This window comes from Cynocephalus volans, chromosome 5 (genome assembly GCF_027409185.1).
Source record: "Cynocephalus volans isolate mCynVol1 chromosome 5, mCynVol1.pri, whole genome shotgun sequence".
In the NCBI taxonomy this organism is placed as follows: domain Eukaryota; kingdom Metazoa; phylum Chordata; class Mammalia; order Dermoptera; family Cynocephalidae; genus Cynocephalus; species Cynocephalus volans.
In genome coordinates this window covers 111,950,769-111,970,109 of record NC_084464.1, presented here as the reverse complement: position 1 = coordinate 111,970,109, position 19,341 = coordinate 111,950,769, and the positions used below count along the sequence as shown (strand labels likewise).

The 19,341-nt window shown below is 35.8% G+C and overlaps 1 protein-coding gene across 3 annotated transcripts in view; it reads right to left on the bottom strand.

The window, feature by feature from the left end:
* FIG4 (FIG4 phosphoinositide 5-phosphatase) overlaps window positions 1-19,341 on the bottom strand; it is a 109,302-nt gene that overhangs the window by 56,239 nt on the left and 33,722 nt on the right. For all 3 annotated transcript variants that reach the window (XM_063096678.1, XM_063096679.1, XM_063096680.1), the window contains exons 5-11: window positions 16,921-16,971; window positions 14,497-14,645; window positions 11,340-11,468; window positions 8,832-8,932; window positions 7,459-7,621; window positions 6,962-7,059; window positions 1,130-1,263 (exon numbers count right to left, since the gene is read on the bottom strand). In XM_063096678.1, coding sequence (XP_062952748.1) covers window positions 1,130-1,263; window positions 6,962-7,059; window positions 7,459-7,621; window positions 8,832-8,932; window positions 11,340-11,468; window positions 14,497-14,645; window positions 16,921-16,971 — 825 coding nt within the window. The remainder of the gene's footprint in view (window positions 1-1,129; window positions 1,264-6,961; window positions 7,060-7,458; window positions 7,622-8,831; window positions 8,933-11,339; window positions 11,469-14,496; window positions 14,646-16,920; window positions 16,972-19,341) is intronic.

Here is a 19,341-nt window from a genome sequence, read left to right as displayed (position 1 = left end):
AAGGTCAGAGGAAAACTTTGCTTTTGAGGCTGCTTCTGAGGCCTTCACTTTGGGGTATTGCTTTCTGGGCCCCAACAGTAGGAGCGACATCCCTACAAGAGCATTTTCCAAAGACTTTCACTCCTGAAGAGCTGTCAGTCAAGTCAATATACATTCACAAAATGACTGTGAAAAGAGCACAATGCACAGCACAGGTGGCAGGGGAAGAAAAAAATTGTACAATAATATGAATGGCAACAACCTGTAATCAAGCTTATACTCTAGGAAAATGTGTGCTCCTAAGTGTGTGTATATTTAACTACATAAAATGATTTAGGAAAAAGCAGAATGAGTTAAGTACAAAACAGTATAGTAACATTTTTAAAAGTGTGTTTGCGTATCGAACTATATGACATGATTTAGGAAAAAGTAGGATGAGTTAAGTACAAAACAATATAGTAACATTTTAAAATATGAGATCTTAAAGTATACCCAGCACTTGTATGGTAAATTAGTAAAAAGACAATGTAAGGTTTAATGAAAGTTCCTTAGAAGAGATGAGTTTTGAATCAGATCTTGAAAAAGAGTGGTGGGAAAACATCACAGGGAGCGTGAACAACAGAAACAAAGGCTCAGGGATGGGACCTTGGCTGCTACATTTGGGGCAAAGCCTGAAGATTGGGTTTTCTGGAACAGGCTAGCCCTGGGAATACATAAAAAGTTATTACATTCTGGAACCAACCAGGTGATGAGGCTTTACCATTACACTAGGGAGTCTGTATTTATCATAAACAGCGGGGAGTTACTGCAGTTTCATCCATAAGTGAGATAACCTGAAGGTGGTATCTGAGGAGGTACTTAAACAGTGAGATAGAATGAAATAGAAAAAAGTGAAACTAACACCTTTAAGGAAGAGTAGTAGAACAGAGATGTTCTGAAATGACTATATATTTCAAACAGAATTTGCAAATGATATACATGGTAGGCAAAAAAAAGAATTTGGTCAATTCATTTAAGTACTCAGAACAGTCCCTCAACAGATTGATAAAGGAAATTAAGAGTAACACTTACTTTACCATAGAGATCAGCTTCCTGTTATTTTTCATTATAAAAAAAGGAAATTATCACAAGACAAATGAGTATCATTCACCTTTTGGTGTACTTGGCCATATCCCAAGGAATATAAACAATAATGTGCTCAGGAGGCAAAAACTGATTGAGGTAAGTCACAGCAGCGACAAGTTCTTCACTCAGAATTCTTTCATGCTTTCTTTTCTCTCGTTCCTTTATTAAAAATTAAATATTTTCAGCATTCTAATTACCTTAAGTCAGAGGAACAGACTTTTAGCATTTTTACCTCTCAGCTAAGAGAAAAATTCCTGAAATAAAACCTACCTACTATTTTAAAATAATATAAATGCAAAGAAATAAATGCTTCATTGAATTAAAGTCAACATATAATGGACTTTTAAAGAGTCAAGGAGATTAGACTTCTTCTGGGTAACCTCCTTGAAGCCTTGAGAATCCCAACTCACCCAACACAGGCCTGGCCCACACAGTCTACACCCCATTCTGGTAGAGGAGACCCCCGACAAGGATCCAAAGGAGAGAAAACCCAATTTCAGCCAGCTGAGGGTCAGACAGAAATCAAGCAGATCTGGATGGACAATCCCCAAACTGGCATAGCAGAGAACACTTTCACAGCCTTCACATGTTTTTAAATTTGACTTGCAAAATATTCTGTGAGATAGCCAAGACGGGCATTTTTTTTTTCCGTTTTATACTGTAGTTGAATGAACCGAGGTTGAGAGGCATTCATGAGACTTAACCTTGCCTTCTGCCTTCTTCCTGTGGTACCTTTCATTCAAGAGGAGCTAGTGCTGTATGTTCTATTGTACGGCTCTGCAGTTGGAATGCAGGCTCTGCCACTTACTAGCCATGGCCTTGGGCAAGGTTCTCAACTTCCCTTGGCCTCTAGGTTTTCATCTATAAAATGCGGTAACAATTGTATCTTCCTTACAGCATTAATGTGAGGTTTAAATGATAAAGCATGGTAAGTTCTTCTCAGAGCATATGGCATATTATGGTAAGTACTGAATAAAAATTAGCTATTTTTATTATTATCCTGATGAGGCCCTCACTTAGAAACAAAGAAAAACAATTAATTCTGCAATAGTGACTCTGAAATGGTGTTAAGGCAAAAATCACTGGCATCAAAATAAGTCTGTGCTGTTTTTGATCATGGACATTACTTTCAGTTGCCATGAATTTAATGAGATAACCATTGTGGAAACAAAAAAGTCTATTTATTGTGCACAGCTGAATACATTAAATGGAAGAATTAGATATGAATTGATTAAGGACCATGTTAAATCAGTTTAGGATGAAACTATATTTAGCTTATTTTTGTATCTGAGAAAATTAAATTATTTATCTGGAATTTTTCTCAAAAGCACTTTAAATCAACCAGGGAAACAAAATCTTTTTGAAATTCTTAAATCATATCTGACATTTTGTAAGATGGAGAAGAATGGTTATTTAAGCAACCTTCCTTGATCTCTGTGTAAAGAATCTGCTTTATGCATTGTCTGTCCATAACAGATTAGTGTTTGTGGATTACTTAGTCAACCTCCTTAGGGCCAAAGAACCCCTTTAACCACCAAATGAAAACTTTACATGTACAAGTGAGTTTGCATATCATTTCAAAGGGTTCAGAGATCCTCCTAATGGGCATCCATGGCCCCCAGACTAAAAACCTCTGATTTGTGGTTATGCTTGACCCCAGCTTGACTTCCTACTGATACTCAGTAGCAGCACTGAAGGTACCTGGATTGCCTCAAACTTCCACAATTGGGGAAAAGTTCTCAGCACAGGGTAAAAGAAAAAATAATTCAAGAAAAGTAGTTCACTGTAGTAAATTCATATGGTGGTAGGATAAAGAGTTAATGTCCTTCAGTATCATTCTATATACACATGCACTCTTTGACTCTAATCACAGATTAATAAAGTCTTCTTCCAAGTGAATGGAATAAACATCTTTTTTTATCCTACGAATAAAATACCCTATGACAAAAACAACAAAATGTTCTTCTATTCCATGAGACAGCAAATTAATCTCCAAATTATTCTTTAGTTAATCTCTAGTTATTGTCAGGATTTTTACTACAATGGAACAATAAGTACAATTTTAAAATCCACTGACTGGCCTTTAGATGCTCAAAAATAAATATACATGTGAGAAATCTGGGAAAGAACATTTTACAATCACATGTATCTGATAGTATTTTCTGAGTTGTGTATAATTAATAGAGAATTATTTAAACCATTGTAGACCTTAATTTCCATTTAACCTTAGGTTTTAAACCACACTATGAGAACGCTGTAAAATATGAAAAATATCCACTAATTTTGGTCCAGGTTTACATTCCATTAATACTTTATAATTTAGTGCTTTAGTAATAATTTATTTCTCTACTAACAATATCTTATTTTCTATACTTTTACTGGAAAAGCATCCATGAGTGTTTTCATCATTAAAGTTTTCCTATTTTAATTTTTCTATTATGTACATTACAGCTACTGTTCAATACTAGGTTAAGGTTAGAGATTATCCAGCTATAGCTTTATATTATTCTGAGTTGATAGGGAAAGAGATATGAATATAAAACTTCTGAATTAATGTGAATAAATATCTAGAAAATGATGTATTTAGTATCTGAATGATTTATTTTACAAAGCCAATCCCTGGTAGGATGAGATTACATAAACCAAAGAGCAACAAAAGAAGAAATGAAGCTGATTGCTTCATTGTCTCCCTCTTCTCCCCCCACTGACACTTTTGGGCCATACTCTGCCGTACTCCTGATTAAAAACACACAACACACACATACACCCCCTGCTCCTTTGAGCCCATGCACTTAGTTATACAGTCCTCTCCTGAGAACTGTCCTCCTCAAGCTTTGCCTCATCCTGGGTGACATTCAGTACCTCCAGCTCCACTTCCACTCTAGTAAGTCCCCATTCCCACCCTCACATCTTAGAGCCAAGCCACCATCACAGGTAACTGCCCTGCTTTCATCATTTTTTATCCAGAATCTCTTTTATTTTCAGATTGCTTGTTTTAAATACCCCACGTCACAAGGACCCAAATCCACTGACAGGTCTACTTTTTCCATCAGGCCTCTTCTTTATGCTCCATCCTTATCCAGTTCGGATTTCATGTCCACCTCTCAATCACACTATTGCCAATATCCTATCCAAAATGCCTTTGATCCTGTCTTTTATGTCACACCTGTCTGGCAAAATTAAATGAACCCAATTATTTATTTTATCCGTGCTTATGCCCATACACAAGCCCTGCTGGAAAAATGCAGGCAATAGCAGAATGGTTCCATTTAAGAAATCATGATCACCAACCTGAAATTGGCCCTTAGTACCGCTGGTCTGTTTCTAGTCAAATTACCCTCCCACATACATGAGACTGTTAAACTTTCTCCACTACCCTGAAACTTCCAGATGACCTTTCCTCCTACTCTAAAGAGAAATTAAAGCCATCAGAATGGAGCATGCATGCGCACAAATCCACACTCATCTGCACCCTTACTATTCTCTGTTCTCCCATTAAAATAGTTCCCCCACCATGTTTCAGATTTCATCATTTCCTATTTTCTTAAGTACAAAAAAACCACTGATCATCCCCTTTCTCTACTGTGTACTATAACTCTCCCTCTCAAATGGATACTTCCCACAGGCTTTTAAACATATCAATATGATCTCTTTAAAAAAACACAAAAATACCAACTCTTCATCATTCTCTAGGTACTCCTGCTGGGAGAAAAAAAAGTACTACACTCACTGCCCCCACTTGCTTGCTTTTGTCCCACTCTCAATCCACTTCAATCAGTGCCCTCCACGGTGCTGACACCAAGGGGCATTTTCTCCATTTTCATCTTACTAGACCCTCAGCAGCATTTGACACTGTTCACCACTTACTTCCTTCACCATGAAACATGCTTTCATGTGGCATTCACAACACAGCACCCTCCTGGTTTTCGTCCTACTCTTCTGGCTGTTTTTTCTTACTCCTTTAGAGATTCAACCTTTCCAAATGGACATTAACAGCTGGAGATCCTCAAGACTAGGTTTGAGGTTTTCTTTTTCTCACTCCATACTCTCTGTATGGGCATCCTATCCATGCCCACGCCTTCAACTGTCACACGTACATAGAGTCACAAAATCATGTCTTGGCCCAGACTTCTCCTCTGAGCTCTTGTCTCGCACACTGACCATCTACTTGATACCTCCTTTTAGAGGACTCAAATACACCTCAAACCTCAGCATGTCCACAGCGTACCCATGATCTTCCCCCACAAACTGTCAGTTTTCCCCATTTCAGTGAATGGCATTGCCATCCATCCACCTGAGAAGCCAGAAACCTAGGAGTCGAGCCTGATGCCTCCCTCTCCCTCATCTCAAATCCAGCCCACCACTAAGTCTACCGACTCCATCCACTTTTCTCTCTCTCTACCACACCACCCTAGTGTAAGCCAGAATCACCTCTGTTCTGGACAATTATAATAGCCTCCTATCTGGTCTCCCAGCATTGACTTTAGCCTTGTACCAATCTATTTGTTCTCTATGTTGAGGTCACAGTAATGTTTTCAAAACATAACTCTGACAATGATCCTCTCAACCACACTTTCAATGGCTTTCCACTACTCTCAGAATAAAGACCAGACTCATTAACACCCCCTACAATGCTCTGCACGGTCTGTCCACAACTATCTCTTCAGCCTCATCTCACCACAAGTTCTCTTGCCTTCACCCTCTGGGCCCCAGCCACACAGACCTTCCTTCTCTTCCTCAAATCCACCACACTCCCTCCTCTCCTAGGGCCTTTCTACATGCTGTTCTCTCCAAGTTGAATATAACTCTCTGTCCTCTTGACCTGTTTCTTTATTCAGGCTGAGGCTGACTCATCACATCCTCACGGAAGACCTCTCTCCCACTACAAACCCTCATAGCACTATCTGCCCTGTACTGGTCTCTCTGTATTACTTCACCATCTCCTCCAATACACTAGAAGCTCCATGAAGGCAGGAACTGTTTCTGTGATTGCCTTGGCATGAAGAAAACCCTCAAAAATAACTGACTAAATGGACACAAGGTTCCTTGGTTTTTCATTAAATTGACTTACATTTATTAACCAACCTCTCAGAATAACCTCAGACACTACTAGGTTGTTGGCCACTGCCACAACCATACAACATAACAAAACCCTCACTTTTCATACTCTCAGGATATTCTTTGCTGCTGACTGAGATTCTTTCAATTCACTTGGCTGCAACAGATGCAGATAAAACTTATTGTCTGGTCTCCTTGTCCTCCAACTTAGGCCTGTGACCTGTATAACAACTCATACACACAAGATATGTTGGCCAGTCGGTGTACTCTGAAAAGGAAGCAGAGGACTAAGAAGCCAATGTCACCACCTTGTCTGGGCGTCTCACATGCCCACCTGATTCTTGAGCCACAAATTTACCCCAATTTTTAAATTTAGCCTTTTGATCCTATTACTACATATTAATTTGCCCAGGAGACCTTATAAATTGTCAAGGGAGCTGGCAGTATCAAGGCTAAGCTGTGGCAGTTTGATCTTCAGGCTTCTTTCTCCACGTTGTCCTGGAAACTAAGGCAGAAATTTCACCCACACCTAATTCACACAAGGAAATCAGGAGCCCAACACAGTGAATCACTCTCTTCTCTTGGAAATATACTATTGATTTCTCCAGGTATGTAGAGAAGAGGCCACATGGAATCTGAGGCCAAATGACAGTGGCTCAGACACAGCAAGCTGTCACAGCACAATAATCTATAAGTCTCTCCTCTGGGGAGAGGTAAAGCACAGTTTATTAACCCCTTTAGAGGAAGAGGTGGTCTAGGGTGTTTGAATCTCATAACCAAAGAGACGAGCACTTCCTACCTTCACTAAATTCAAGATGATGATGGGGGAGCCAAACCTCTGAAGCATCTGGTCAAAGTGAAGGGCAGCCACATGTGCAAATGGATCCGCCTGATCCACTGAGAAGGAAAAGAAAGAGGAATAAATACCAGAATGAAAATTACAAAGCATAAATAAAAGTGTAGGGTTTATTTAATGTTTAAAGAAATGCAATTCAACTAATCCAGTAGTCTCACTTCCCGAATCCCTCTCAAGGAGCTCACTGGATGCTCATTCACCATGCATTTATTAAATTTGAATGATTCTTACATTTCTGAGTGAAATACAAATAATTTACTAACAAAATTAAATATAAACTTATTGCATAAAAATAGTAGAAGTTCCTCTTCTAAATCATTTCTCTTCTAGGACTAAAACCTTGCTGAAACTAAAGCATTTATGAGATTTCTGTAACAATGGTTTATTATCTCTAAATATACACATGGAAGAGTTACTATTAAAAAGACTGTTCTACACACATGTAATGGGTGGCTTAGGCATCATAGTTGAAATATCCTGAGACCAGTATAAGGGAACTGATCCTCTAACTTGTACATAAGAAGAATAACTTCCTGCAGTAAAAGACATCACAGAAGCATCACAGAGTATTTGTTCAGTCTCCACTTCATTTGCAACATCACCCTGAAAAGAAAGGTACATTTAAAGATAGTTTATGTTCTTAGAATTTTTTAATGGGAAAAAATTTCAATTGTACAATGAAATTATAATTCTTATTCTTTGAATGTCTTAAAACAGGTAAATGTTGATCAATATTCAGTATGCACATTAGAAAAGCACAATCATTAAAATGTAATAAAGGAAGGCAATTAAAAGTAGCAGAAAATAAACTAACGAAAAATAATAAAATAGCTAATAATACAAGTAGTATATAGAGAACAGCTTGAATGGTATAAATATTAGGGAGAGAGAACAGAAAAACAATTACATGAAATTATACAGGATGTAAGGAAGACCAGAAGAATATCAAAACTTAATTCTGAAGACCAAAGAGAAATGAAAGGACAGAAAAGTGAAATTCAAATAATATCTGATGGATAGAAGGGGAAAAAAAGAGTTTTGAGGTAGCTTTACTTATATAAGGATATGACAAAGAATAATTTTAGAAGCATTAATAACATGTTTATTTGACTATACTTTGAATATTCAAAAGTAAATAATATAGCTGCAAAATGCTGATTTTTCTTCAAGCACCAGTTATAATTATTCTCATTGCTGATATAATTTTAAGAACAATGTTGCTATTTTAATCCAGAACCAAAACCCAATGCCTCCCTCCATCTGTCTACTCAATCACACATCTGCTCAAGACTCTAGTTATCTATTGCAAGTAGACAAGGAGCACTCAAAGGAGAGGATGTGGCTAATGGCAGGATGGGTACATTTTTGTTGTTACTTTCTAATAGTGAACAGAAAAAGGAGTCGGAAAAAAAGAGAGGAGGGCAAAGGGTTTCCCAGGCCTTGCTCTACTGTGTCTTCTCGTCAAGAATTTACTTCCAGTGACATCCCTTGGATGAAGGTGCTTTGCTGTTTTTGTCTCTACATTAAACATGTACTACATTTTTTCATATATTACAGAAATGGCTCATCCTCATACATTAGTCATTTCATAACACCTTAAAGCACTGCACAACTCTAAGACAGTTGACTTTTCAGAATATCTGCATATTAGTCATATTCCTCACAAGTTTCAGATACTCTGGAGAATTAATTATTTTTGTGGTGATATCCCAAACTAAGAAATTCCACTTTTTAAAATTCCACTTTGTTTCATCGATGTCAGCAAAGCTGATGTACGTTAGCATGTCAGTATCAATGCTGTTTGTCATCTTACCTCACAGTTTGCACCTCTCTTGAGAAAACGGGTCCCAGCAAACTTACTGGATCTTCTAGCTATTAGAGTGACATACACTGGTCGTCCATAGATCAACAGTTCTTAGAAACCAGGTTAAAGTTGTTTAGCATTCATGACTGTCACACAAGACCAAGAGAATCATTAAACCTTAAATACACATTTAAATACATCTTGTCCAATGGCTTAAGGAACACCAAAAGCTCCACCCATGAATGAAACAGCATTCGGTCTAAGGGTTCTTCAGAATTGTGCAGGTATCAAGGTAAAATCCAACCAGGAATGATTTCTTTGAATTTCAGAGGAAATAGCAACCAGATGTAGGGTTACTGGCCAAGCAAAAACCTGGTCTTTCCTTGTAGCCAAGTAAAGGATGTAAACAAGTACAACTAATCCGTCCTTAGTCTTCAGAGATCGTATACCTTTCAAAGAGAGCATCCATATATCATTTCATAGGATGTGTAAGTTATGAAGCAATATGTGCATATAATAGAGGGAATGGATTATGATACTACAAAAGCAGTCTAAATTTGTCCCCTAACTGCAAAACCTGAACACTGAATGAATTACTGTGAACTGCTTAACCAACATACGTTATTAGTTATGTCACCTTATTTAACTTCCCGAGCCACAGTTTCATCTTTTGTAAAATGAAATAAGTGACAATAAAGTAACTACTTTCATTAGGTGGTTGGGAAGACTAGGTGAGGTAATGCGTGTAAAACTCCTAGTGCCTGACCTGTAATAAATGTTCAATAAATAGCAATTACTTTTATCATCATATAGTCTTCCAGAATTCATTAAATGCTTGATAACCAGGAGACTACGTTCATCATTTAAACTAATGAGCTTTAAAACTATAATCTATAATGCTGTTCACTACCTTAAAAAACAAACATTTATTATGCTTATACATGCCAGACCCTGAGCTTGTTCTTGGAAATAGAGAACGGTATAGAACTACATTTTAGGAACTGCCTTTAGAAATTGCAGCACATTCTTTTTGGTATCCTTGGTGTTTAAAAACCTGTGTTCTTCCCAGGTAGATTTTATTTTTGGAAACAGACAAGAGTAATTCAGAGCCAAATCTTATTATGCAGTGAATGATCAAGCCAATAATACCACTTACTGGTTAAAAATGATTATAAAGTAATAAACTTGATTTTCAAGAGTAGTACATAAATGTCACTCATCTCCATTTCAGAATCCTTCTTTATCTTCATCTAGCTTCTCCTCTCCCTCACTTGCCACAAAGAAGGCACAACTGCCACGTTTTAAGGCAAACTTCTCCAGCTGTGTCCCTTGATTCTACCCTTCCCAAATGCTCTGGCACAAGAAAGCATAATAATGATTAGTCATGTTCATCCACTTACTGGTCTGAAAGCAACCACTCCTTTAAAGTTTTCACTATAGTTCTTAAAAAGCCTCAGATGCAAGGAAGAATGTCAACTAGAAAACTTGCTGGGTGCACAAATGTCCTACATGACTTCAAAAAAGTGACAGGAAAAACCTAAACAGCATTTCTAGACAGTATACACTACCTTCCTAGATCTAATAACATAATAAATAGCACTTCTTTGAAAGGTTTTAACACAGCTAGAAATTACATGAAAGATGAACATTTAGAAGGAAAAGAAAGGTTTTTTTTTTTTTTTATAAAATTGAACTTATCAGCTTAACCCAAGGCTCAACCTACTTCTGTTTAATCTACTATGCCCTCTTCCAATCCAGGCCTTCATTATATTATTCCTGAACTACTGCAATCTTTTCCTAACTTCTGTCCCTTGCTCAAGTCTCATTTTACTTAACTCCAGCTTGAAAATGCCTGTCAACTCAAGCTTCCTAAATACTACTTTGCACATGTCACCCTCCTAAACAAAAACAAGTTTTAGAACTAAACCTAAAGTCCTTAGTTTGACCACCAAGGTAATCTGATGACTGACAATCTGACTCCCACCCACCAATTTCCTTCCCATTACCTCCTACCACCTGGGAGTTTTATACACAGCCATGAGAACACTGACATGTATTTTCCCACCTCTGCTCTCATGATGCTTCCCAAACCCCTACTCTCTCTCTCTGCTCTCTGCTAAGGCCTGACTTTTATTTAGGGCCCTGTTCCCGTGAGCCTGCCCCATCCTTTCCACCTGTCAGTGAGTGGTTCTGCTTCTTCACCCAGATAAGGTATCAGTGTTCAGGTTATGTAGTTAGGTGACAAACTTGGACTCCTTTTCAGTATCATACTCACTCCATTCCCTCAGTATTATATTATATGAGCATACCTATATCACTTATTATGCACATAATCTTTATGTGCACATAACAAGTAGTCTGTATTCCTCTTTGTATTTCTACCACATGTTATCATGGGTGAGTTTTCCTGCTGGAGTGCACAGAGTGATAATTATCTTACAATTTGTATGTAGCTTTCTACAAATTTGTACACCATAAGTTTAATAATACTGTCTTAAGTATTTTACAAAAGGATACTTGACTGCCCACAGAACCCATGAATAATATACAACAGCCAGTCACGATGAACAGTATTTTTAATTATATCCAGAAGTTCACCATTCCACACATACTTCATATAAGGCTCACTACAGATCCCAAACACACCTGAAAAATAGAAGTTGGTTTCAGAAAGATAAGAAAATTGGTTGACAGTCACCTCATTTTTAAGTTCTAAAACTTCTGTTTTTAACTTCAAAATAAGATGCCTGCTTAAAAGCATAGCCATTTTCAATGGATATCATTCATATCAGCATCCAGAACATTGTGCTGATTCTTATAAAGTCAAAGATGACATTCATTTTCTGACTTGTGAGAGTTCTTAGCAGAAAAGAAGCAACAGAGAAATTAAAGACATGTGTACAAATATATTAATAAACTCAAGAGACAGCAGAGAATCAGAGTTCATGGGTTTAAATCCTAGCACTGCCTCTTATCAGCAGGGTGACAGGCATGACCAAGAGTGTTACTTACTCTCTCAGTACCTCTGTTTCCTCATCTATACCGGTATCACGTGGTTGTTTTAAGAATGAAATGAGTCAATAATTCATATAAAGTGCTTAGGACAAGACTGGTGCATTACCAATACTTCTATAAGTGGTAGTTATTATATCAGGCCTTTTCAATATGAAGTAATTAATTTCATCGAACATTATTTTAGCGTATACAGATAAATTTATTAAACAGCAATGAGTTTTACATGAAATGAAAAATAAGAAATAAGTATGTTTATAAGATAATGGCTTAAAAGACTATAACAGTTGTGGATAGCAGCCAATCAATACCATTAGTCTTTTCAAACATGATCTGTTGAGAGTATTTACTTATATACTATGACAAATACACTTTGGTTTGATTCATAAAAACTAAACTTACTCTACCCTTTCAGTGCATTACACGAGAATAAGTAATGTAAACATGGAATGGAGTCCTGTCTTTGCCACTCACCAGCTCTGTGACCTTAGGTAAGTTACTTAACATCTCTGAACAACTTTCTAAACTGGAAAGTGATGATACTACTACTCACCTCAGAAATATTGTTCGAATTAAGTAAAATAGTATATGCAAAGTGCCTAACACACTGCCTGATATACAGTGGAGACTTTAAAAAAATGTATTATTTTCATTTCCTATCTATCCCTACACCACCTACCTCAACTCCTTGTTTCTTAACAATTTCACCCTGTGTGGTAGGAGAATAATCCCCACCCCCCAAAAAGATGTCTATATCCTAATCACCAGAACCTATGAATATGTTATATTATATGGCAAGGAGGAATTAAAGTTGCAATTGGAATTAAGGTTGCTAGCTAATCAGATGACTTTGAAAGAGGGAGATTTTTCTGGATTATCCAAGTGGGCCTAATGTAATCAGAGGTTCCTTGTAAGTTAAAGAGGAAAACAAGAGTGTGAGTGTCAAAGTGATGTAACATGGAAAAAATAACTAGGCTGACCACTGTTGGCTCTGAAGATGAAAGGGAGCCATGAGCCAGGGAATGAGGGCAGCCCCTAGAAGATGGAAAGGGCATGAAGACTGATTTTGCCCTAGGGCCTTCAGAAAAGAATGCAGCCCTGCCAACACACTAATTTTAGCCCTCCAAGGCCCATTTTGGACTTATGCCTTCTGTAAGATAATGAATTTGTGTTGTTTTAGTCACTGAGTTGGTGGTAATCTGTTACCACAACGACAGAAAACTAATATACTAATATATTAAAACTAATTTTATCAAGTAGAATTGCTCTAGGGACAGCAAAAAATTAAGTAGCTTCGGAGGCTTAATTCAAATCCCAGAACAGATATTCAAATTGAGATTTTGGATGGCATGTAGTGCAAATTTAGTAATACTTCTGAATTTTATATTACTAATTGTGATATTCAGAAGTGATGCAAGCAAATATTCAAACTCACTAGTTATCTTGCCTCCCACCTGTCTCTAGTGGCATAGATAATGATTGGGGTGTCTGAACCAGACAAATCTATGTGATCAAGATGATCTGGGGGTAGCAAGGGTGTACTGGGTTTGGCCTTAGCTCAAGAGATAATCAAATAAACTAACAGTCAAGGGCAATGCCAGAGATGACATTCAGTTTAAGTAAAAGTCTAAGCCTTCTTAGAGTGGACCAGAACCTTTGGCAAAACACTAATAGAACATGGCGTCTTCTTGTGTGTCCTGCAAAGATAAACCTTCCGGGACCACTTTAGATTGGATTCTACCTCTGCACCTACATCTTCATCACTATCATTTAAGTTGCATGGAGCAACAGCCCCAAACACACTATTGACTTACTATGTTTCCACGGTCAGTCCAATTCCATTAAAGTGCCTTAACTTTACTGGTGAAAGGATTCCTTCACAACATTCACATTAGCAATGTCTCTAGCTTTAGCATTCTAGACCAACCCAAGAATCTGGAGATAAAGATACTGTGTGACTGGTTTAGTCCAGGATCTCCAGAAGCAGATCTCCTAGAGTAGTTACACAGTGGTCCTGCAGCAATCCTACAGAGGTCCTGACAGAAGCAGGGCCTATGAGAGACTGATGGGTCAAGTTGGGACCAATCAAAGTAATAACAGCTTATGACCTGCTGCACTGATTCCTCTGGATATTGGCCATACGATCTTAAGCTCTAGGTCTCAGTTTCCTACTTAGTCTTTATTTCGTAAAACTGGCATTATACTTACTGAGAAGAGTTTTTATGAGAATTAGAGATATTATATGTAAATGTCTAGCACACAATAGGCAACCCAAGGTAACTTTTTCCAAAACTCAGTCCATATCGAACTGATCTCTATGAAGGAAAATAAGGTGGTGTGAATTCTCCAATATTGAAAACAACAAATCTCCATTTAAATTTCACCAAATTCTAGACCTGAATGTATTCCATGAAAAGTGCATAAATAATTGCTAGAAAATTTCAGCATACAATTTTCTGGCTTGCCTACAAATGAAATCACATGATGATTAACGATCTCTATAAAAACCAATTGGTCAAATTAATGTATCCAAAACAACCCCATGTAAGGACAAAGAGCAATGAGGGATGGAGAAATATGAGGGAAATGTGAGTGAATTTAATGAGATATCATTTCATGGATGCCACATTAACATACATTAGATATGGCTAAAACCACCTACCGCTTCCACCCTGTGTAATTAATCCTTCATCTTCAAAGATGTCAAAACTCTCCTGGCGAGTCTGGGTTGTCTCTGACTTCAACATCTCCAGGGGCATTCGCAAGACAGTGAGATTATACTGAAGTGAGTGGGACAAATCATAGCTGTAACTGAGAGCAGAACTGAAACTTAATAAGACTTATAAAAGCAAAGCACATATCACAATCTTGGCTCCCATATGGAATCTGTGAACTAAATTACCTAGCACCTGTTACTTCACTTGGAAGCAGTGCTGTTTAAATAAGCATTGTAAAACACAGCAAAATATAAAGATAATTGGAAATAAACTCATTGCATGACTTAGGCATGTACATGACTAGAAATATACAATACAATGTGAATACCTACATTCATTGACTTGAACAATGTGCATTTTTTACTTCATACTGAAATCAATCTAAATTCATGGTCTTGTGCTAAGGGGTTACACTCTCATACGTATCTGATAGGGTTCTATAGATACTACAATATCTACTGCAATAGTGCATAAGTACTGTACCCTAGTTTACCTCTGGGCAGAAATAATTCTATCATTTATTAATAGTGGTATCATAATTGACTTAATAATAAAACAGGAATAAGCAATTAACACAATCCATTACAGTGAAACATGCTTTAGAAAAGTAAAAGCCATTCAAAAGACTGTAACAGCCTCTGTGCAAATAAAATCTGGCCTTTAGGCCAAAAGAAACCTGTTACAATTCTGATTTCACATAATAAATAATTTTTATAAGTATCTCTCATTACGTGTTTTTTATCACAGAATTTCAGAAGGTATCTTTAATACTTCAGGTTTACACAAATTTGTTTTTAAAGTATTTTAGTCATTTTATAAGATGGTTACAATTCTGTCTAGAGAGTCACACACCTTATTTTAATTATTATGGCTTCTTTATTTTTATAATTTGATTGAAATTGATTTGTTTCATCTGTGAAATTCAATTTTACCACATTTGTTTGATGAAACCATTCATTTTAATAGCATCTAATCTCAAAGAGATAAAAGCTGTATTAAGATGTTGGTTCCTGATTTTTAACAATCAATTCTTCCTATTTAAAACAATTGCTTTTTTCTAGTGAGTCTTAAGAATGTATTGTAGTCTTTTTAAAAGCCTACTAATGGGACACAAAAACTTAAGCCAACATATTTTTACTTATGGAATGACCTGATCAGAAATTAGTATGGGGATGCAGACAAAATGGAGAAATACGAAATAGGAAAACACCATTTTTAATATTACCAAGCTTCAGTAATAACTCACAGACACTATAAACATAAAATCAAGCACAGACTAAAAACTAGATGATGGAGATTAACACAATGGAAATAAACATTCAACAAATATTTGTGGAAGTGCAGGAAAACTTCACTTTCTTACTGTTAAAATAATAAACTTCCTTCAGTATTACATCGGTGAAGACATAATCCATTCTATATAATAGATATGTTTTTCTTTATTTCATAAAGAAATGATTAAGTATATTAAAAATAAATTTCATAAAAACTGTGAAGTACCCCATCAGTATATAACACCAATCACTATAAATGCTCTAGGTCCTTCGTCAGTCATTATGACTCAGTCCTAACTGGTGCATGCTAATTTGTGTTCCATTTTTTAGTTTGGATATTATGGCTGATAGAATTTTCCATCACAATAACCTTATCTACCAGGCCCACATATTGGTCACATCAGTAGTGGTATAACATTTTATCATGATGCTGTAACATAATTTACCTGCCTATTCTATTATCAATATTTGGGCTGTCCCTGGATGGGTTGGTTTGCTTGTTTGGCTATCAAAAATAGTGAAGCTATCCATGTCTCTTTACTAATAGGGATTCATATTTTCCCTCCTGATTTATTTTCGTAAGATATATTTTCATATATGTTTAGTGCTACATGCCTCTCCAGGAAAATTATTAACTATTACAATGCCATCAGTAGTACATTGGTATTGCAACAGTTATTCCAATTATTTTAAAATTATTTTTACCTAATTTTGCCAGATTATTAACTTAAAGTTAGACTGTGAAACTGTTACAACTCTGCATTACAGGCTCAATGTAAATTCCATTCTTGTTATTCAGAATGACAGAATGGAAAGATTTCTTCAAAATACGTTAAATTCTACCTAAAACAAAGATAATTTTTAAAGTAAGAATAAATACCCCTTAAGCTATCCATTCGAATTTTCAAATATCAGATTTTTAAAAGGAGGAAATACCTGTATTTTCATGCTTTTAGATGAAACAATTTGGCTATTTTTAAAAAACAGAGGAAGTACTTCTGTGTGCTCTGATTCTGTCTGTTTTCACCCCGTGCCCGTGGAAAACAATATAAAAATTTAAGTGATTGACAGGAGCAAAACTAAGCTCAAACTTACCTAAAGTAAAAGTTGCTAGATAAGTCCACATTTTGAAATATTCGTAGATACCTAGAAAAAAATGAAAACACTTTATATTCAAACAATACCATTATTTTTCATAGTTTAACATTTACTCATATATACATTTATATTTATAAATATACTCATTAAAATCAAGGAATTCAAACCATACCTGGAATAGGGATTTCATCTGGAGCAATTGCAAGTCTGTTGATCATCCCCTCAAAGACCCTTAAGTTTATAGTTTGTTCCTCATCACTGATTATGCCAGACAGAGGGAAAGTCATGCACCTATATGTATGGGCACTTAGACTTTGGGCAAGATGGAAGTCAATACTGTTTCCGCTTTTACAATGTGCTTTATAAATGCTTTGAGGATGGAAACAGAAGAGTAACAAAAACAAGCACTATGTTTGTGGGTTGCCATAATCTTAAATTGGAAAGTTTTTTAAACTAAAAAAAAAGGATAGAACAAAATATCCATGTATCTACCATTCAGAATTACCAAATGTTCATATTTCTGTCATATTCATTTCAGCTTTCTTAAGATAAAATAGCCAAAACATAATTTTAAAAGTTAAAATCCTCATTAGATATCCTCACTCTCATTATCTCTCTCCAAAGACAACCATATTATTGGTGTGAATCCTTCCAGTCTGTATGTCCCTTTACTTTATCATATTACAGACATCATTAAATATTCTATAGCATTACACTGTGTATTTAAAATATTAATGCACATCATTTCAAACTTTGTATATTGTCCGGCAACTCACTTTTTTCATTCACTTTTTGAAATCAAGTTATGCTGAAAAGTCATGGATTTAATTTGTCCACTTTAATTGGTGTTTGGTACTTCATTTAATACACACCACATTTTATTTATCCATTCCTCTGCTGATAAACTATTACGTTCTTTCTAGTTTTCCACTACATAATACAATGTTGCCAAGAGCATCACATGCATGTTTTCCTGAACACATTCATAAGCATTTCTCCAGGACAAATGCATAAAAAGAACCACAGGTGTGTAGAAAATATGCATTTTCAATTTTGCTGGAATACAATATGTCAAATCATCCTCCTAAGAGGCTAAAATAATACTACTCCAACTCATAGTATATAACTAACTCATATATACTCATAGCATATAACTTATAGTATACAACTTATTTCCCAAATCTCAGCTAACATTTGATGACAGCAATATTTTAATTATTCCCAATCTAATTGATGAGAATGAAATAATACCTTTTTAACGAGCATTTCACAAATTACTATTAGGTTTCAAAATCTCTTCTGTGAGCTGACTGTTCCTTTTAACCATTTTTCAGTTAGATTGCTTATCTTTTTGTCACTGATTTGCAGAAATTCCTACTATATTCTAAATACTAATTCTTATTATATGTGACAAATGTCTACTTTCAGACTGCTGTTTGTCTCCTAAAATTTATTTATATTGTAAAGATATTTTTAATATTGATAGCATCAAATATATCATCCTTATAGTTTGTGCTTTTTGTGTTTTGTTTATGAAGTCCTTTCCATGACAGGATCATAAAAATATGAACCTTTATTTTCTAAAAATTATCTTTGTACTTCTGGAATTGCTTCTTGAGTACTGTCAGAGACTAGTATCTAACTTTATTTTTATCCAAATGGAAAACCAGCACTATTTAGCCCATCTTTATCCCCAATGATTTGTAACCCTCACACTATCCGAGTTTCCAACATAAAATAGATCTTTTTCTGGACTTGCTCATTTCTGTTCATTGATCAATGTCAATTCCTCCTCCAATACTAGCAGTCTTACTTACCATACCTTATCAACTGATTATGACTTGCTGTCTGGTTGAACTTATCCCTTCTTGTTTTTCTTTTTTTAGAATTGTCTGGACTATGCTTAGACCTTTGCTTTTCCATATGAATTTTAAAATCAGTTTGTTAAAGTCTATTTTTTAAAAGTCCTCTTGGAATTTGAATTAGTGTTGTATTAAATTTATGAATTAATTTTTGAGAAAACTAACTTCTTTATGATGATATCAGATCTTCTCATCCATGAATGAGGAACAACTCTCCAATTATTTAAGGATTTAAAAAATCTTTTAATAATGTTTTCAATTTTCTCCATAACGTTTTGTGTAGCTTTTGTTACATTTATTCCAAGGTACCTTACAGTCTTTGGTGCTACTGTAAATAAGATCATTATTAAATATCTTTTTTAAAAAAAATTTTATTTTATTTATTGACTCAAAATTGATTATACATATTTTGGGGGTTCAACATTGACATATGTTGATCAAATCAATATTACTAGCATATATATTGTTACAAATTGTAATTATTCTTTATGCCCCTTGTCCAATCTCTCCCCATCCCCCTCTCCCTCCCCCTCCCCCTCTTCCTCCCCCCTCCAAT